General features: G+C 42.7%; 2 protein-coding genes across 5 annotated transcripts in view; one reads left to right on the forward strand and one right to left on the reverse strand.

Moving 5' to 3' along the window:
* Positions 1-772: 772 nt before the first annotated feature.
* On the forward strand, positions 773-9,203 carry tomm34 (translocase of outer mitochondrial membrane 34). Of its 3 annotated transcripts, none has more exons than XM_079157131.1 (8): positions 773-816; positions 2,263-2,405; positions 3,368-3,467; positions 3,823-3,975; positions 4,279-4,451; positions 4,835-4,982; positions 5,928-6,054; positions 6,602-9,203. In XM_079157131.1, exons 2-8 carry the CDS (start codon positions 2,276-2,278, stop codon positions 6,701-6,703), a joined length of 933 nt encoding a protein of 310 aa, XP_079013257.1. In that variant the 5' UTR covers positions 773-816; positions 2,263-2,275; the 3' UTR covers positions 6,704-9,203. The 3 variants fall into 3 exon arrangements, with proteins under 3 accessions (XP_079013257.1, XP_079013255.1, XP_079013256.1); XM_079157129.1 differs by having other exon boundaries at positions 779-957; XM_079157130.1 differs by having other exon boundaries at positions 781-830.
* Positions 9,204-11,103: 1,900 nt separating this feature from the next.
* Positions 11,104-21,062, reverse strand: part of flnba (filamin B a) — a 62,126-nt gene continuing 52,167 nt past the window's right edge. Inside the window, exons 38-49 of one of the 2 annotated variants that reach the window (XM_079156950.1) lie at positions 20,681-20,839; positions 19,995-20,198; positions 19,052-19,204; positions 18,675-18,797; positions 17,206-17,472; positions 16,951-17,088; positions 16,747-16,862; positions 14,381-14,513; positions 14,117-14,293; positions 13,770-13,988; positions 13,319-13,528; positions 11,104-12,483 (exon numbers count right to left, since the gene is read on the reverse strand). In XM_079156950.1, the coding sequence (XP_079013076.1) occupies positions 12,296-12,483; positions 13,319-13,528; positions 13,770-13,988; positions 14,117-14,293; positions 14,381-14,513; positions 16,747-16,862; positions 16,951-17,088; positions 17,206-17,472; positions 18,675-18,797; positions 19,052-19,204; positions 19,995-20,198; positions 20,681-20,839 (2,087 nt within the window). In that variant the 3' untranslated portion in view covers positions 11,104-12,295. Of the gene's footprint in view, positions 12,484-13,318; positions 13,529-13,769; positions 13,989-14,116; positions 14,514-16,746; positions 16,863-16,950; positions 17,089-17,205; positions 17,473-18,674; positions 18,798-19,051; positions 19,205-19,994; positions 20,199-20,680; positions 20,840-21,062 lie in introns of both variants that reach the window. The other variant, XM_079156949.1, reaches the window with a different exon arrangement.

Raw genomic sequence — 21,062 nt, forward strand, 5'->3', positions numbered from 1 at the left:
GTACATTTAATAATACTTTAACTTCTTTGTAAATTCTTTTTTTTATTCATCCTTTATTTAGCCATGAAGGTTTCATTGAGATACAAGCTCTCTTCTTCCAGGGAGTCCTGATCAAGAAGGCAGCAGTTTCACATAATGCAATAATAAAGTACACATGTTAGGACACAAGCAATACATAAAAGTAACAAGAGAAATAATAAAAGAAAAGAGGCATACCATAACACACGCCAACTGAGTGTTGTAAAACAGTATCATGTTTCATTCGGAGCAGATTTTAAAAAGAACTTTAAATACATTCTCAAAAAAATAAAGCAGTTTTACCAAGCTGTGAGCGCACTCTAAGACATTTTAAAGTATTCAATTTGTAAATCTAGCACTAAAGTTGCTTGAAATAAAGGATTAAAAGACCGTACTGGCTAGTTTGTCTAACAATATTTTAACAACAGCTTCTGCACCACACGAATCTCTGTATGTCTGTATATATAATATTTTAGTTATTGTAGATTTTTTACTTATTTAATATTCTGTTACTTATTTATAATACTTGTTTTGAATACTTGTTTTGAACTATGCTGCTGTAATCCTGTAAATGTCTCCAGTGCGGGACTCATAAAGGATTATCTTATTTTATGTTACATCCAATATAGCCACCAGAGGGCTCACTACGATTGTCCAAAGTCCTACAATTTTCAAAGGACTCGAACGTAGCGTGAAAAGGGGAAGCGAAACGGATACAGTAAAGTACGGAAGCCCGAACAATCAACCTGACTGAGAAGTACGAAGCTACAGCTAACCGGCAAGTTCCTGAACCACAAAGTACGCAGAGTAATGTCAGTATTAACAACGAATACAAATAATTTCAGGTAACGTTTCAGTTTCAGCCAAGTCGTTTTCTGTCGTGAGGGCGACGAACATCCTTGTTGCTTCATCGCAGAACCGTTTTACCCGGCAGCCCCGGTAAGAAGTGTGCGAGAGCTTTCTTTACATTAAGCTAACAGCTAGCTTAGCTTAACCGCGGCAGAGTGGTGAGCTCGCTAAGCTAATTTAGCTAACTGAAAACTCTACTCGAATTAGCAAGTTTTTAGCTAGCGAGCTAATGTAGCAATGAGATAATTGTGAGATGACGCCGGTTAAAACCCCAAAAGACAAACTGTATGTCGGTAAACCGGGCTGAATAAGACTCATACTGGTAAATTAGTCGTATGTTTGTGCATTATTTACAATTATTATTTAAGTCTTTATATTGTATAACGTTCCTGACTAGCAGCCCTGCAGTAAACTCTGTCGTCATTTAATTCCGTTGTCTTGAAACTGCGTCAGAGAAGTGTTGATTTATTTATACTGATGAGTGTGTGTGACGTCACTAAATATTTAGGTGTACTTCTCAGTAACGCAATGCAATATAATGGACCATTAGCTTCGAATTACAGGCTTCAAAAATTACATTAAAAGGTGAAATTAACACCTGCACCGTGGGCTAGGGATACCTAATTATCTGAAGTGTGTAGTGTTAACTGCATATTATTTTGTTCAGGGATCCAGGTTCTTATCTTAAGGAATGACTTGCATTTACAATGTTGGGATGCAGGTAGTAACAGTTTAAACCCAGAGCAGTTTTAACTGAGTCAGCAGGCTGTTGGTTCAGTGTGGAGATCTGAGAGCACACATTGCATTTCATATTTAGATATTTGTCACAGCTGAAGTTGAAGAATCGGGGGCCTGTTAGTATCATAACAGTTTACATACTTTGGCACTTCAAGCGGGTACATCCAGATTGAATACAGTATAAACTTATTGTAATTTGAGTTTATTGGAATCAGTGCCAGCCAGCAGATAAAACGTCCAGCTGATGCATTCCTAGAATACTTTATTCCTGCACAGTTTGGCTCTGTCTATGGATAAGAAAGGAGGATATCAGATTAGGAGATTTGGTGTCATGGTCAACAATTCTCCACCATTGAGAATGAATCTTTGACCTAGAAGAAGATCCTACGTCCTCTTTGCTGGCAGCCAGAACAAATCTGTTCATCTGTCATTGAGTAATTGTTGTAGAGACACTGAGTTAAACAATACCACAGTAAACATTGATACAGTGGACAAGGACATATTCAGAACAATAGATGACAAATGCCCAGACTGTTAGACTGTTTAGAGGAGATATATGACGTTTCCTCTGCTAAACGTTGGGCTCTATTTGCCGCTGTGATCGGTTGACAACTATTGTATTCGTGCAGAGATGCTAACCGGTGTTTCGTCTTTCAGTAAAGAAGCAGAGATGCCTCAGAAACAAAGGTCCAAGTCCTGGACGGAGTTGAAACAAGTTGGAAATGAATGTTTCAAGGCGGGCCAGTATGGAGAGGCCACCAATCTCTACAGCCAGGCGATCAAAGAGCTGGAGAAGTCCAGTAAGTGTTGCTTAAATAGATAATGAGTATAAACACAATGTCTGTTTACAATAAGAAGGGCGTACAACGTGTACAATAGGCAAATGAACAATGGCATCATTTCAGCGATGCTGATTTAAATGACACATTTATTTAAACTGACAATGTTACGACTCCGGCCTGATCTTTGTCAGAACACAAATGTCTGGCTGGTCCTTTCTGAGCCGATTTCCAAATGTTACTTCAGTAAAAGTACTGGCTTCAAAATATACAAGTAAAATAACTCATTATGCAGAATAATATATCTGTTATTCGACTATAATTTTGAATGCATTAATGTGTTCTTCACTTAAATATTGCAGCTGTTAAAGGTGGAACTTTATATACTTCATGATACACTTCTTGATAATACATCATCATTTATTAGTTTATTTATATTTTGTATCATGAATCTGCAAAGTTGCTAGTAACTAATATTGTCATATATATATATATATATATATATATATATATATATATATATATATGCGCAGCAGCAAAACCTATATCAGACACCTAAAATACAAGCCCATCTTAAAAAGTCAATACCTGTTTTAAGTGTTTAGAGTGTTTTCTGACGGAGAACTGAAAGTGAAACTCATCGATTCTTGTTTTTTAGTGCAGTCTGGTTTCCCTGAAGAGAGCACAGATAAGTTTCACCTTCAGCTCTGTTTTCATCAGAAAGAGAGCAGTCTGACAGCAAGACGGCCCTTTGGCAGTGAGCCTAATACAAATGTAGCGTTTGTCAGACTGTTGTATTTTGTACTAGTTTTAGGCTCAGAGTCTCAGGATCTCTGCAGTGGTCAATGGTGTGTCCACGTCAGTACCTCTCTCTGTTATCACGACTATCCGTTGTGTCAGTTGGCCTTCTCTCTCTTCATGCGTCTTCTAAATGATGTTTGGCTGAATGCTCCTCTTTAAACCGTCTTATTTCTCTTTTTAAGACAAAAGGAACCCCGAGGATTTGGGCATTTTGCACTCAAACCGTGCAGCGAGCTACCTGAAAGAGGGCAACTGTGGCGAATGTGTGAAAGACTGCAACATGTAAGTGTTTTTATTACACCTTGTTGTCTGGTTCTGTGCAGTTGTCTTAATGTTTTTTGTATTACATTTTCATCTTTCAGGGTTTTTGTTGTAGACACTTGGCGTTTCTGTTCTAATGTCGCTTCGATAACTTAAACCTGTGGAAAGAAGATTGACGAACATATACACACACTTGAGCTCCATTTTATTTAATAAAGGGATGATCAGTCGTGTGCTAGTACGGATGTTTTTTAGGCGTCGTGTCTTGCAGCTTTGACTCTTTAGACGTAGAGTTGAGGCCGTCTCTGCCGTCTTGCTCAGTGCAGGTGATCTGAATGAGAGTCTTAACTCGTGAAATGTACGTATTTTCTCTCAGGTCTCTGGAGTTTTTCCCGTTCAACGTGAAGTCCCTGCTTCGTCGCGCTGCTGCCTACGAAGCTCTGGAGCGTTACAGGCAGGCGTACGTAGACTACAAGACGGCTCTGCAGATCGACTGCAACATCGCAGCTGCTCACGACGGCACCAACAGGTACCCGAGCTGCTGAAGACGTAACCTCCGTGACGTGTATTTAAACAAAGATACAGAGAGATGTTTTGCAGGTCTGTTGTTGAAGTGAGCTGACTAGAAATATTCATGACTCCAGCAACAGATCATCTTTTAAACTGTAGACTGGTTGGGATTAAACTATTTACATTTGATGAAGATTATAGACTTTTTCAAGCTCTGGAAGCCTGATGTTGATGCCGCCATCTTTTCCAGGCATCTTTCACTACATTTAAAGGACTAAACCAGGTGTTTTCGGCTCGCTGTGTTTTCTGTATTGTGTCTCAGGATGACGAAGGCGCTCACAGAGGCAGACGGTCCGTCATGGAGGGAAAAGCTTCCTCCCATTCCCACCGTTTCTCTGTCCGATAGAGAGAAACTAGCCCAGAAAACCACAGCCGGCGCCGCACAACCGAACCCTTCGCCCAAACAGAACGGCACCAGACAAACCAACAAACCTGGTAAGAGGCTTTGTTTACTGTTTCCTAATCGTGTAATTTGAATTATTACAAACCGAACTAGGCATTTTCAATCGGATGATAACCAGTGTGAAAGTGACGTCTCTTTTATATATTAAAACATTGCCTTTAGCCCTGTTTATGTGGGACTTTCATCATGTGAAAATATTTCTTTAAATGTCCCAAAAGCTGTTTATTTATTTAAATTGAAAGATGTGAAAATGTCTGATAACTGACCAGCTGCATGTCGGCACATCCTCTTATTTCCACCACTCACACGGTTTCTTCTGTGTGTCGTCAGTCGGGAGGAACTTATTACATTACATTATTATTAAGGTTGATTCAGATGTAAATCCATCTTTTTCTTCTTCTATCCTCCCCATCAGCTCCCAGCGATAAAGACATGAAGAAAGGACAAACCCTGAAAGAAGAAGGCAACGCTCTGGTGAAGAAAGGAGAGCACAAGAAGGCCATAGAGAAGTACAGCCAGAGCATCAAACTCAACCCCACTGAGATCACAACCTACACCAACCGGTGGGTCACGCCCTCATTCCTCCATATTTCCCTTTAATGGGAAGAACGGTGGTTAAAAGGATAGTTTGGATGTTTTTAGGTGGGGTCGTATGAGGTACATGTACGACATATACGCATACTATTTAAATAGTTTAACCTACGACTGTGAGCCAATTACAATTTACATAAATGTATCAGATTTAACGCGTGAATCTGTCGATGCCAATACCATTTTTTTGGAATGTGATGAATTACAGGATTGAACTGACTTTGTCTCAGGAGCGAGCATGTGAAAGACTCGGTCTGGGTCCTCGGTGAAGCCGTGTTAAAGCTCATGCTCGGTGAAGTTAGCGCACGGCTACCGACGGAAGACATTTCCGTCTGTAAAGTTTGTTTTGTAAATGAACCTGGAGTCGCGCATTTGATGTTATTTAACACCAACTAGCTGAAATTAGGTCGCAAAGAGAATAAATGAATAATAAAGAAGCGTCAACATTCCAAATGTTCCAGTTTGCCTTCTCGGCTTTCTGCCACAGAGGATTTATTTGAACCCAAACCAATGCAATGCTGTTAGACGGTGTATAATGCAACTTTATGGAGTTTTTGGAATATTTCTTGTCAATTATAATGCTCATAATAAACTTTATTGATGAAACACTTTTCAAAGCTCGAAGTGCTTAAAAATAGTCGACAGTTGCGTTGACGTATTCAGTGATTCAGTGCAGCCCTTTAATGAACAAAACAACGACCTGGCGTTCATCCACACGGACAATATTTATACCGGATCATATAGAAACGTTACTCAGAGCCGGTTAGGTGTTGATTGATTTGCATCCACGATCGCTTTCTGCGTGGAGTTCAGTTTCTTTGGGTCGATTGTTCAGACTTGTCGGTTTTGTTCTAGAATATCCTTTAAACAAGCCGTCTGATGTTTTGACTCTATTTCACGTGTGTGTGTGCGATCAGGGCGCTGTGTTACCTGTCGGTGCAGCAGTACCGAGACGCCGTCAGAGACTGTGACGAGGCTCTGGTGATCGACAGCAGCAACATCAAGGCGCTCTACAGGAGGGCTCAGGCTCACCTGGAGCTCAAGGTGAGAGCGGGAATCCTCCTCACTGCGCTTCACTTCCTCCTTCACACGCAAGAGTCATCGGATGCTGGTTTTTAAGAGCGTCTGTCTGTAACGGTGGACAAAATAAAAGCATTTCCTGTCTTTTCCCCCCGGCAGCCTCTCCTCCTCAGTATTCAGAGGTTTGAGTTGTGTTAAAGATGGAAAAGAGCCGTGACTATCTGAATAAACCCAAAGCAGCACAGAGAATGCCTAAACTCTTTGTGTTCAGCCCATTCACAACAGATTTTAACAAACCTCTGTCTCACTCAGGCTTTTGACACATTAATGCAGCAATGATATAGGCCTTCTGTAAATATACGTTATGTGAAATTGTTCATTCTGCATAGTGAATATTTATACTTTTACTCTTGGTAGCTTACGTTAAGTATATTTTGAGATGTGCATGTGTGGAGCCACCGTCCTGTTTCTCCATAGCGTGCTACATTCTGCAGTTTTACTTCAATGTCACCGCTCTCCTCAAACTAGTTTAGCTTCTAACTCTTTTCATTCTCGTCTCCGTTTCCTGCAGGACATCAAAGGTTGTGAGGACGACCTGAACAGCCTCCTCAAAGTGGAACCAAAGAACGTGGCCGCCCTGAAGATGCTGCAGGATGCGCAGGATAAGAAGTGACGACCCGTCCGGGACTCGTGGAGGCGGCGGTGAGGATCGGTCCCTGCACTGCGTACAGACGGGGGAGGAAAAGAAAACACACAAAAAAAAAAACAGCCGAGCAGTGACACGATTCAGCCGCCTTGACCTGTGTTTCCCAAAAGCTTCGTTCACGCCGACCATGTGTTTGATCCGTTTCCTCACTGGAACAAACACGAGCTTGGTTTTCGAGACGCTTCTGGAAAACGCAGCTCCGGTCGATGAGAACTGAGGAAAGAAGCCTCGATGATGTTTGTAATTCTACCGGTTTTAGTGTCACTGAGTATTTATGGTTATTTATGTAAGAGCTGAGATCTTTGACATGCATCACAATTCTAACTGAGAATAAGCCTTTACCATTAAACACCATTCGTAAAAAAAAAGTGAGGTCGTGTGGAGCTTCTGCTGGACGCCTAAACTTACACGTCGAGGTCCACTTACTGGCTTTTTCTGAGCTTCACCCCCCCACATCCGGGCTCGTCTTCATCAATGGATGGAACGTTAACGTGCAACACCAAAGGTCATCTTTTAAAAGACCGGCTGTCACACGACGTCGGGTCACGTGATCCAGTTCCACCAGCTGATGAAGATGGCAGCATCATTAGAAAGCTTCCATTAATCAAATGGTTCGGTTCCATCATGGTGTTTATCATTATCTACGTCTATCGATGTGTATCGTGGTGCGGGTTAGGAATATAAATGAATACGGGCCTAATACAACAGTAGATGTCAAAGGAACAGCAACATTTCTACACGTTGAAGCATTTACACTGTCTCAATATATACCGTCATAATGTTCAGCAACCCAAATTCTCTCTGCAACCTGAGGCTAATCGTTTGTTTTTAAAAATGTCAAAAACGCTCCATTCACATTGTTTTTTTTTTTTTTTCAATTGCTAGTTGAATAAATATTCCAACGATATGGATTTTAGTGTCACAAAAATGATTAAAGTTACATTTAAGAAGTTGGAATCAGGAAACTTCTGGAGATGTTCGCTGGATAAATTATCGGAATAGTTCCAGATTGCGGTTTCTTTTCTCCTGTAAAGTCCACGTTGAAGCCCACTTCTCAAATCAGACCATCCTACCAACTTGTAAAGGTTTATTCTGCGTTTGAATTACAAGTAAACGACCATTTTTTGACCTTCTGTTCTACCCTCGGTAGTTCAATTATTTATCCCACGTTTGGTTTTCCGAGGCTTTCGATGAGTTCTTGTGTGTGTGAGTGTTTCCTTCTCGGTGGATTGATGCTCATGTTGCTCATGTTGCTCACGTCGCGCGGTAGAGGGTACCATGTGTTTGACTTGGCAACTCGAGACAGTTGCAGAGTCGGTCAGATTAGGATTATAAATACTGTGCGATGACGGTTCAGCACGATATACATTAAATCTGTGTTTGAAGGGACAGTTCACCCCAAAATCTTATGAACATATTATTCTTTTGCCTGTAGGGCTATGTGTCCGTCTAGATTGTTTTGGGGTGAGTCGCTGAGTGTTGGAGGTATCGGCTAACTATAAACTTTAAGCCCATGAGCACAATGATACGGTTGGCGGGGGAAGTTCGGCGGAAAGGAAACGGTTCCTGCATGAAACTGCTGACGACAAAGTCTGCGGATTATCTTGAGTAACCGGGTCATGAAGTCTGATAACAGACTTTACTTTTTATTTAATTTTTTGGCTCCACAAGCAGAGTGCCAGCTAGTTCCTTTGTGTTTGAGAGCAGGCAGACGTCTCTACTCGTCTCCAAAACTAAGCAACTCGCATCAAAACAAAGTAGAAATAGCACCAACGTTTTCCATATTTCCTTCTCATGCACTTCAGGACCATTCTAGGTGATCGTGGACTCTACTGACGTGAACGTACGTCGGTTTTGAAGCTTCGCCCTCCAAACGTTTCAGTGAGCTTTGGTCACAGCGATGCCGAACTCAAACGCAGAGCCTGTCGGGTACAAAACATTCTCAGCTTCTGTCCTCGTTTCAGACGGAGGGACATCTGTGTCGCTCCACTCGGAGGTATATTTCTGTTTACAACTGTTAGGATCAGGGCATCAGTTTGTTCACTTTTCTTTTCGAATGACAAACGCGTGAACCAAGTAGAAGTATCCTCAAACGGGTCGTCGCGTACAAAAAATACGGTCTCATTCTGTGATCAAATGTTTTCTGTTTAATCTTATTTTTGTGAAACGAGTCAAATCTCTCATCGGTGATCCTGCTGTAGCTTGGCAATCTCTATCTTGCCTGAAGTGCCTGTCTATATCCTCCGCCTATTGCTCTGCATTAGTCTTCACCTCAAATGAAACCTTCCAGTTCCACCAGGAAGGTTTGTGAGCCACGTCTAAACGTCTTCATGTCTGCTCAGTGTGGCTGCAGCTCGACTCCGTTGGAAACCGAGATCCACTTGTCTTTATCTCCCTTTGATCACATTTCTGCTGTTTCTGTAACTTTCTATTTTGTTTGTCACCCGTCTTCTGTTTTAACTGCAAATAAAAGTAAGAAATGAACAGACCCAGGACGACCATGGCTTTCTATGATTTTTAAATCTAAAAGTGCTACATTTATTTGTAAAAAATGTGCTTATTCACTTTCTGCCGGCGAGATAATGAGAAGTTTGAGACCACGCCTGTGTGTCCGCTTCATATCAAAGATGCAGACAGCCTGCTTCTGTCATAAGAGTCATAGGACAATATGTCAAGTGTCATAGTATATATCAGAAGGAAATATAGAATTGTATGTTTTGTATAGCATGGCATGGCAGTGAAAAAGTAATATAGTATATGCCTCAAGAAAATATTTAAGTCGGTATAGTGTGCCATATGTCATAGTATTGAATGGCATTAAAAATTCATATTCTGGTATGTCAAGAAAAAATCATGAAGCCATATGGATGCCATTAAAGTGTTTTATTGCTATTGAATTATTATTTTATTTATTAACCCTAACCCATAAAAGTGCCATCAAAATTGTATTAAGTCATTATGAAATAAAAAAGTCATAGTATAGGATGCCCTAAAATGTAACTATACATTGTCATATAAGTGCCATATAAATATGAAGAGTTTAAAGTTAAGTGTAATGTGTCATGAAAAACTAATGGAAAAAGGAAGAGTATGGGTCATGAACAATATCACAGTAAAATACGTCATTAAAAAAGTCTTGGTATAAAAATGTCATATAATTATATGCCATAAAAGGTAAACAAAGACATAGTATTGTATGTCATGAAAAAGTCAAAGTTTTGAGTGAATAGATTAATATGAAGTATGAAATGATGGAACAGCGCCTCAGGATAGTCTGGCGACCTGCGCGAGGTGCGTCCTGCCTTTGCCCGTCAGCTGGGATCGGCTCCGCCGCCATTATTTTATCATAAAAAGTCAAAAGAATCATAGTATTCATTAAAACGTCACAGTCAAAAAGTTCATAAGATAATATACCATACAATAACGTATAATATTGTATGCTAAAAAAAGTAATTAACCATAGTATAGTATGTCATAAAAGGTCAAAACAAACTATAATATGACTTTTTATTCCTTTTTTCGACATTGTAATAAATGCCTTTTCATAACTTTTTTTGACATACTATAAATTACCTTTATGGCTTTTTTTTTATATACTACAACGTATATTTAATTTTTTCATTAAAAGTAATAAAGTCGTGTTCCGTGACGGCCCTCCTCCTCCACTAGGTGTCCCTGTTGTGTTTGATTATCTGTTGCAGGAGTCAGTCCAGGTCAGTTCGTCATGCGCAGAAAGAGGTTTACGGTGGATCATGGAAGAGATGGTGCCTCGCTTTATTAGTTTGGATCCACCGTCTATAATATGACATTATTCCTAAGAAGCTCATTTGTTTCTTAGCTTGTGGTTTAGGCACAGTGTGGATTGCCTGTATTCTCTTGGGAGAGAGGGTTTTGCCTACAAGCAGTAACATTTGCTTAAAACTTCTTTTCCCAAATGGTTTGAGAAACTACTTCACCTTTTTAGAAAAATTGAATTCAACATTTTTGATGCGTTTTAAAAGATACAAGTCTTCAGTAGGGAAACATATTGAGAGAACGACTAATGCTTTGTTGATTTTGGATCTTGCATCGGCCTTATTGATAATTATTTATGTCATTAAGGTAGCCTCCTTAACGAAGGCTTTCGTTGTTGTATACATTTTTCATAACAACGCATCTGAATTCATTACGTATGTGCTGAACTGTAATTACTTTAGCGTGTTGAAAAAAGTAATACAAAAGTAATATTGGATGTAATAAAAAAAATGTTTAAAGTCAAAATATAAGTCATGAAAAATTAACTAAAAGGTCGGAGTATAGTTTTTGACAAAAGTCAGTATGTTAAGTCATAAAAACACATCAAAACAAATCCAGAAGACCAAAGTCAATCTCCTTAATTCCAGTTGATTTTAATTGTCAAATGTACATCGTCTCAGGGTTTAGTTTCATATTAAAACACCCATTCCTTAATACAAAATGAGAAGTTATTTAACCCCCATACAAAAATCCTCTCAAGTATCAAAAGTAGCAATGATTAGGAAACAACGTGAGATATGAAGACAGATTCATCCCGAGTTTTACAGGATTTACACACAAATAAAAAAATATCTGACCTCATTTTCCGGCTCTAAAAAGTTACATCAGATCTATTCATGTGGAAAAGTACAGCCGAGGAGAACAGCGATGAACCCAAAACTATAGCGCATACTTAAGTAGTCAGTTGTACAGTGCAGGAAACAGTAGCGTGAAAAAAGCAGCTTTTAAACAGTCACTGATTAGTTGTGGCGACATTCTGTACTCGTGGGATTCTGGGAGCTGAGAAATCAATAATTAACATCAGTAGTCGCGTACAGCGCGAGTGCAGTCCGTCCGCACTTTAAAGAGCCATCGGTACCGACAGTTAACCAAAACGCAGAGAGTTCCAGTTTTCCGCTTTGTAATTGAGATGTTAAGTCGTGCGTTTCGTTCACAGCGCTTCAACATTTTGTTGTGAAAAGGCAACTGGCTGAGCAGAGAAAAGGATTCAGAAGCCGGTCATTGAGCCTCCTCAAACCCTTCAAAGTTTGTCTCAGTCCAAACCTTTTTCCCAAATCCAGTTTGGACGTGCAGGAGGCGCCGAGCTGTTACGTCGGGACATTCTCACCAACTAACGACGAGCAATCTCTAATTTACCGATCAAGTATAAAAACTATCGTCAAGTGCAAAATGTCTCAAAAATCAACAAGACGAGATCTTTCTTTCCCAGTCGCATCGCTTTCTTTACAGCTCCAGTTTTATGCCAGAATATTGTATATTTGATCATTTTGCCTCCCTGATTCCCTGCAGAAAATATGTCCAACTAACGGAGGACAGAGTCTCCATTTAATTCTTTGTTTTAATTAGTGTTTTAAATAAGTGTTTTGTTTCTATTTTTTTTAAGGGGCAGTTTGGCTGATTGAGACATCTGAAAGCAAAATGTACACATAACTTTATTAAGCACCTTGTTCATTGGACAGTAATTTGCAGTGCAACTAATGTTGTCCACTCAAACGGGGATGCAAAATGGTTCAGGAGGGATTTGGCGGCGGGTTTCCCGGTGCATCACGGGACGCTGACGTGGAAGGGGGAGCCTGGGATGTGGTCTTCGCCCCACTTGACCACCAGGATGTAGTTGCCCCGCTCCTTCAGCATGTAGCTAATGTTGTACTGCAGGTTGCCCAAGTGTTTGATCAGGACCTCCTCGCAGGGGGTCTGAGGACCGTGGACACCCACCAGGAGCATGTTCTTACCTGGGAGGAGGATCAAAAGATGACAGGTGAAGTATCCGAACATCAGTGTTGTTTCAAGAGGACATCCATCATAACCCGTTTCTTATTTGACCAATTCTTTAAAATCAGATTGATTTAAGACCACTACAGACTACAACGAGGCAATTAAGTTGGGGAAAATCCCTCCAACCCTGAAGGCTGTATATAAGAGGTGAACGTAGTCACCGTGAGGTCACCCATTGGTTTGCAGACCGCACCTCTGAAGCGTCGAGGTCGGCATTTTGTTTTTTGCAACCAGATGTAAAACAGAATGCTGAATAAGTCATTTTTACACGATCATAATGTTATCACTAACTTTCATGAACTGAAAACACACTCTGAAATGGTTTAAAAATGAAAACAACTCCCAGATCGGACAATGCATTGCAGCAACCTGTCGATCACCGTGTAGCCCCGCCCCTAAAGCATCCCCTGCTTTATGGTCTGTGTGACTCTAAATGGACCATCATTTACTAAATGAACATCATGCTGTATTGAAGAAGACTTGAAACTAGAGATTGAGACCATAAACTCATGTTTACAATGTTTACTGAGGTAATAAATCAAGAGAGAAGTAGAGTCATTTTCTCATAGACTTCTATACAACCAGAAGAGTCGCCCCCTGGTGGACACTAGAGAGAATGCAGCTTTTAAGACACTTCAGCATTGGCTTCACTCTTCAAACCGGACGTTGACGCCTGGTTCTGCCGAATCCTGGTACTTACCCCCGGCATCTATCACATCACAACGCTAAGTGTTTAGCTCCTCCCATGTTGGGATGTGTTCACTGCATCATCAACAGGTGAGTCTTCCTTACCGGCCTTGCTGCAGTCGACTGAGAAGTTGCCCCTCTGGCCCACGAAGGCCTTGCTGAGGCCGAGGCCTCGGCTCAACACCTTGCTGGCGTCGGAGTCGGCCAGCCAGGGCATGGCGCTCTGGGTGAAGCTGCTGCTGGACGCCCTCAACACCGGATCCACCGTCAGGGTCGACGTCTCGCTGGCGTTGGTTACGTTCACCAGCCGAGGACCTGAGAGAGGGAAATAACTCCTTGATTATTAAAATTAGACCAGTTAAAAGTTCTTCACAGTAACTTTAATACACTGTTACACATATTAAAGATACATTTCTGCTGTAAAACTGAATTGGAGCTTGTAAAAACATATTTCATACTAGTTATCTTCACGTCCATCACTAACAGCTGGTTTGTAGTTTAAGGTTATGGCGGCACGGTGCAGCTAAGTTCAGCAGAGTGACGTCCACCACTTTACCTGTGACTTTGGCCTTGAAGGGACTGCCACTGATGTGGTTCGGTCCCCCGTATTTGATGCTGATCAGGTAGTTTCCAGGCGCCATGGGGGTGTACAGCACCTTGTAGCCCTCTGGAACCTCCTTGCAGTCCATCTTTACCTTGGACGGCCCCTCGATGGTCACGGACAAGGCCCCGGGGCCCGCCTTAGTGTTGTTAATGGTGAACTCTGACTGGCTGCCTGCAAGACAGATTAAAAACAATTGCATCAGTTGTCAAGGTGTTGTGGCCCTTTTGGTACATTTGAATTAATTATTTGGTTTTTAATAAGAATATTATTATGTATAATTAACAGACAGGTAAACCCACCTGTAGTGCCTCTCTCCAGTCCAGCTCCGTACGCCGAGACCAGACCGGGCTCTCCCGTCTGTCCCGGTTCTCCGACTCGGACCTGGAAAGGACTTCCTGGGATGTGAGAGCCGTTGAACTTCACGTCGATGACGTGGACGCCGTTCTCTCTGGGGATGAACCGGATAGCGTACTTGTCTGGGGGGGACAGGACGGAGGATTTAGTTACCTGAAGTCCAGATGTCTGGTGAACACACACACACACACACACACACACACACACACCTTGTTCCAGCTCTGTGACGACACACTCCTCCAGAGCTCCAGAGGGGCTGTGGACTTTGGCTTCCATCTTGCCCTGCGCTCCGTTTAGACGCACTGCAAAGGATGCTGGGTGATTCACCTTCAGACCAGACTCCTAATGAGGTCACACACACACACACACACACACACACACACTCAGTCAGTCAGTCAGTGTGCAGGGGACGGACAGTTTAGACGATGAGGTAACCCTTCAAAACACAATCACACTTTTAAAGAGAAGAGTGAACCCAGTAGAGTTTTCTGCTCTAATCCTCTCCAGGTTTCTTATTTACCGTCTTCTCTTCTTACCTGAGCTCCTGTTGGTGCAGCTTCAGCAGACAGAGGCAGACCGTGTGAAACACATCGACACTACAGGTCAACTCAGTGCTTTTGTTTTGTTTGTCATTACTGTGAACATATATATTGTTTTCATTTTTGTGTTATTGTTTTCTCTTCTCTGTATTTAGATATTTCTCACTTTGCATGTCTATCACCTGTTTGACTAAGTGTAGAAAACATGAAAATGAGTCTGGATTGCTGAAGTAAATGTGAAAAATAAATGTTCAATAAATAAATATTTGACATAAAAGGTTGTAAACCATGTCAGATTTAGAGTTACTGGCTCCTTTGAATTTGGTTGTTGAAGAATTGAGAATAAGATTTTACACCGTTACAAACTAAACCAAACACTGGCTCTAGATAGAGACACACAGGAGAAGTAAGTTTGCTGCAATCTGCAACCTCACCACTAGATGGCTCTAGATCCTCCACACTGCACCTTTAAGACTACTGAACAGAGAAGAGGTTCGTCTACAGACAAGAAACTAACTAGTCAGTGTGGCACGCCTCGGTCTGCTGGAACTAGGCAACCCAGGAGCTGATGAAGATGATGATGATGCTGCTGCTGCTGAAGATGATGCTGCTGCTGTTAAAAAGCCTTTAAATGAAACACAAGAGAAACACCAGCAGTTCCACACCAGACAGAGGAGGGATGACCAGAGCCAGGCAAAGCGGTCCAGAGAGGGAAGAGTTCCTGACCACATTTAATACGAATGTTTGAGGATGAAATCGTCGTATTAAATTACATTGTGTCTGTAGGAGCTGTTTTATCTGATACGCACCATGCCGTCAACTCTCTCCAATCAGACGGAGCCCTCGCTTTGTTTTTATTATTATTGGTGCTTTTTGTGTTCAGTTCAATGTTCATTTTATTCATAATTCCACAACCAGTTTGTAGTACACTGAAAGCAGCAGAAGTGTAGTTTAATGTATCATTAATGCGATATTCAACAACATTATCACCGGATATCATGCAGCCCTAATAAAAAGTATCTAAATAATAAATGATATAATAAATATTAATTTGATGATAATGGATGAAATATGTTGCCCAAATGGAAAGGGTTCATTGGTAGATTAAAAACAATTACCCCACTTAATTATTAGTTGACTAAAACGATTCTTAAAAACTAAAATAATCAGTTAATTGTTTATTTATCAAACAAAAACATTGATTCATCTTCAGTTCCAGCTTCTTAAATGTGAGGATTTGCAGCTTTTTTCTTTTCTACAGGATTGAAAATTTCATTTCTTTGGGGGGTTTTTGGTTGGTTCGACAATTTAAGCCATCACTTTTATGTATTTCTTTTACAGTTTTCTGACATATTATATAATAAATTACATAATTCGTCAATATTGAAAATAAGTGTTGGACAGAGCCCTAGTTCATCCTTCAGAATGTGTCCATAAACGGAGGAATTCTTTCCCTTCTGTGACGCTTCATGGTTTCTCTCCACACAGAGTCGGTGTGTTTGCCTGGCCGTGGTCAGATCCATGAGGCCAGTTGCATAAAGAAAATGTAAATACTTTTACCTGATTATCTGTACGAATGCAAAGGTTCGACTGATGCGGGCTATTGAAGGGCGACGCTTAGCCTGATGTCAAATATCCTGATGTTTATATTAAAATGACAAACTCAGTTAAAAAGTATCGAGTTCCAGAAGTTTCTTTTTGTTCTGAAAACATGTTTGGACTCATTAACTCACATCACAGCTCACTGGTTAACGGTGTTAAGCTTGAAAACATCACAAGTTGGCTTTGGGAGCTAAAATCAGCCGGTTCTGATCCTTAAAGTGGATTTCAGGACAGTATTGATTTTAAGCTCGCCGTAAGTTTGCGCCCAATGTCAATAAACATTCAATCAAACCAGTCGAACCATCACACCCTGATCATCTTCTCCACACTGGAGTAAAATCGATCTTTGCCCATTTTTATGCAACTGTGCCCCCAGAGCCCTTTAGCCGGGCAGGGTGCCCGGCTGGGTGTGGAGGTGTCTCCTCGTGCCTCACCTGAAGGCCGGTAACAGTGAGGCGGCGGGCGTCGTTCGCTGGAGCAACAACAGGAACGAGGTAAGGGCTGTCGGGGATGTGCTGGTCGTTGAACTTCACCGAAATCTCATAGTCACCTGGAGAGGAGGAGGAGGAGACAGCGTCATCGATGACCAATCATCAGGGCGAACTGTGTGTGTGTGTGTGTGTGTTCTCTCTCTCTACCGGGGTCCTGAGCGATGTAAGAGACGCCGCAGGAGCCGTCTTTGCGGTCGTCGAAGGAGATCTCCGCCCTGCTGGGTCCCTCCACAGCGATGGACAGACCGCCGGCGCCGGCCTCCCTCGTCCAGATACTGAACTCAGCTGAAGAGAGAGAGAGACTGAAAGCTGAAGAAAAATCCAAATCCACAATACACCGGACACAGTTTTAAGCAAACATTACTCTACCAGGATGGTGTGTGTGTGTGTGTGTGTGTATACCTGGCTCTCCTGCCTGTGCTCCCTCCAGTCCCGGACCTCCCGCTCTCACCTTGGCGGCGCCGCCCTCTCCCAGGGGCCCCACGGTGAACTGGAAGGGGCTGCCCGGCACGTGCACGCCCCTGTACCTCACGCTCACGCTGTGCACGCCCATCTCCGTGGGCACGAAGCGCACGCAGTAGGTGTCGTCACCCGCCGCGACCAGCTCCGCGGGCTGACTGGCGCCGGAGGGGGACGTGACCTCGGCGGTGACGTCCTGCATGTCGATTGCTGCAAAAAGACAGGCCGACAGTTTTGATACCTTTTCTGTGTGTTCATGTATATTTAAGCTAAAATAGATATTATTTGGGGTGGTAAGAGAAAGAAGGAGGCGACGAGGAGAGAAAAAAGGAGCAGCCGCAACTTAATAAAGCACGTTATGTTGCAAACCTTGTGCTGCCAAGCCAGCTTTTTATTTTTTTTTCCCTAGGGCTACAACGCACCCTCCACCCGGGCACCGCCCGCCGAGCAGCGGGCATCAACGACCCAAACGCCCCTCGCTGCCCTCGTCCCCCCCGCCAGCACCACGCCGGAGAGGCCGGAGATGAGGCGCACGTGCCCAGGGGAGAGGCTCCGATCCCGGGCAACCGCAGAGCAACGAATCCTGCAACTGCTGGATCTGCCAGACCACCGGAGGGAGCGGTAGGAGCGGAAGGAGGTGCGAGAGAGGAGCTGCTGAGACAAGGCGAGGAGGAACCAGCTCACTGGAGGGAGAAGAGGATGAAAAAGGAGGACACAAGGAGAGAAGGAAGAGAGAGGGATAGAAGGCAGAGGAGATAAGGAGATGCTGAGGAGGAAAAGAGGGAGACGAGGGAAGAAAAGAAAGAAAGAAGAAGACAGACAAGAAAAAGGACAGAAAGAAAGAAGAACAATGAGATAGAAGGAGACAAATACAGATAAAAGGCAGAAGTGTAAAAATAGAAGTAAAAGACAGAAGGAGGCAGATTGAGACAAAAGGTAAGGATGGAAAAAGAGGGAAGGAAAGAGATCAAGAAAGGACAAAAGACAAAGCTGACAGATTACAGTCGATACAGAACAGCAGTGAGAAACGAAGAGAAACCAGAGAAATGTCAGAGCTTCAGAGAGGAAACCGTTTGAGAAACGGAGGAGCAGCAGAGCTCTGACGACGCAGGACGTTTTCAGTCCGAACGTCGTCTCCAGATTTCAGACGGTCCGTGACACATCGAGGCTCAACGAGTTCAGGACCCGCTCACTTTAACCCGACGAAACAACCAAACACTCACTGCCGTCAACGTCCGAGACGTTTACAGGTGATGGATGAGCCCAAAGCCACAGCGGTCCAATCGTTAGCTCCAAGATTAGCCAGGTTAGAAAGAGTGTGTGTGAGTGTGAGTGTGTGTGTGTGTGTGTGTGTGTGTGTGTGTGTGTGTGTGTGTGTGTGTGTGTGTGTGTGTGTGTGTGTGTGTGTGTACCTGGTATCTTCAGACTGAGGTCACACACACTCCCCACGCTGGAAACAGACGCCGCCTTCTGTCGTCGGGTGATGCTCTCCCGGATACGACCCTCTCCCGTCACCCTCACTGTGAACGGACTTCCTGTTGATGAACACACACACACACACACACACACACACACACACCTTAAACTATCCGTCTGAAACGACGTATCCCATTACTCTGAGTCTGAAGGGTCTTCATTAAAATGTCCCACAGAACAGCAACATTAGTTTTAATCCTATAAATGCACTTAAAATACCACCAATATTATTTGACCTTGTATGGACTTTGAATCAATAACTTGTTTTCTAGAAGAAGAATCCACAATAATTGTATCATTTCTTTTCACCAACCTGGTACGTGTTCCTCTGCGAAGCGGATTGAGACGATGTAGTTTCCTGGTTCAGTGGGGCAGTAGGTGACGCGACACGTCCCGTCCTCCATGTCGTCCGTCTGGATGTCCACCTTACTGGGACCTTCGATGGCCAGAGCCAGGCCGCCGTAACCTGCACACAAACACAGACACGTGAAGCTAGCACTGGATGACTAATGAATAAAATACTCTCCTTAAGGTTAATATTATTTTATACATTTATTTTTATTATAATTACGCCTGCTTATATACAGTGTCTTGTGTTTTTATATATTTATACATAATATTTCTTATTTTATTTCGCTCTAATTTAACTTTTTTACTATTTTAAGATGATCAATTTATTCCGTGTTGTTTATCTTATTTGTTCGGTGTGCATTAGTCTCTTCATTCCATTTTCGTCTTGTTTTCATATTGTCAATTGTTTGTAAGGCACTTTGAATTGCATTTGACTCATTAAATAAAACTTGATTGATTAATTAATTGATCAAACACAAGACTAAGAGTCTGCAGCCACGCTAGCAGCTCGGTGAGATTGTAGCCACAGAATAATCTTAGCTTAGCGTGTTAGCATGCTAACATTCAGTAAACAACACTGAACACAAAGTGGCGCCGACGATGGCGCAAGATGAACAAATGTCAGAGGAGCATCAAAGTTATTATAATTAATCCAGAGATGAACATTAATGTCTGAACCACATTTTCATGATAATTCATCCAAAAGGAGACATTTCAATCTTAACCACAAATGTCAACCTCATGGTGGCGCTACAGCAAAGTGAGGGGATCTCTAAAGTCAGAGCGGTTCATCCTCTGGGAAACATGAATGAATGCAATGCATCAAATAACTATCTGAAGTAGAACTAGACTGAATTATCAGTCTGTCAATGATAGTTTGACTGTTGGAAGCCCTCCGTACTGACCGGCATCCCGCGTGTCGACCACGAAGCTGGAGTTGTTGAAGGTGGTTCCCTGGACGAGGCCGTCGCCGTGAGCTTTGACTTGGCCGGCGTCGCCGATCTCAGACTGGACGACCATGATGGTGATGGGACTGTTGGCGACGTGATGGCCGTTCTTCAGGATGCTGACTTGGTGTTCGCCCACCTCACGGGGGATGAAGGAGATACCTGGGAGGAGGAGGAGGAGGAGGAGGAGGAGGAGGAGGAGGAGGAGGAGGAGGAGGAGGAGGAGGGAGAGTGATCATTTTACCAAGGAGATGAAAGGTGGAAGAGGAAGAGACGGGGAAACAGAAGGGGGAGGAAGAATAGAGAAAGGGTTGAGGAAGAGAAGAGGAAGGAAGGAGAGAAAGGAAACAATAAGGGGGGAGAGAAGTGGACGGAAGGAGAGTGATAAAGCAGGAGGAGGAAAAGACAAGGAGGTGAGGAAGAGAAGAAGAAGGAAGGAGAGAGTGGAAGTAAAAAGCAAGAATATGGAGAAGGAAAAGTACAAAGAGGGGATAAATAAAAGGAAGAAGAGGAAGTAGAGAAATTGAAGACAGGGAGGAGAGAGCGAGAATTTTTGAAAATGAAGAAAAACCAGGTTAAGAGAACAGATTCAAATGAATGTTTTCATGTTTTTATTGGAGTGTGTATTGATTTGTGCGTGTTACCGATGTGGTTGTTGGCCATCCTCTTCAGCAGGCAGGGCTCGTCGCGGCCGGACGGCGACAAGATGCTGGCCGTCAGCAGGCTCAGGTCCGTCTCGTTGATGTCCAGAGAGAAATCTGCCGCCGAGCCCAGTTTGACCTGAGAGCGCCGCTGGTTGTCCTCTGAAAACGTTTCACACAGAAGGTGAGAAGGTGAGACGCCACCGTCCACCGAGACATCAAACATTACGTCTGTTAGGAACTTAAAGTGAATCAATTTCACCTCCTTCCTGAGTACAAGAATACGTTTTGGAGGGTAGAAATGAGAATAAATGACTTCTCATTAAGGATTTGTTTGCTCCTGTAAAGGCTTTGGATTATTGATCATTAATAATCAGTCTGCTCA

The sequence above is a fragment of the Pholis gunnellus genome (genome assembly GCF_910591455.1).
Source record: "Pholis gunnellus genome assembly, chromosome: 3".
NCBI classification, from domain to species: Eukaryota; Metazoa; Chordata; class Actinopteri; order Perciformes; family Pholidae; genus Pholis; species Pholis gunnellus.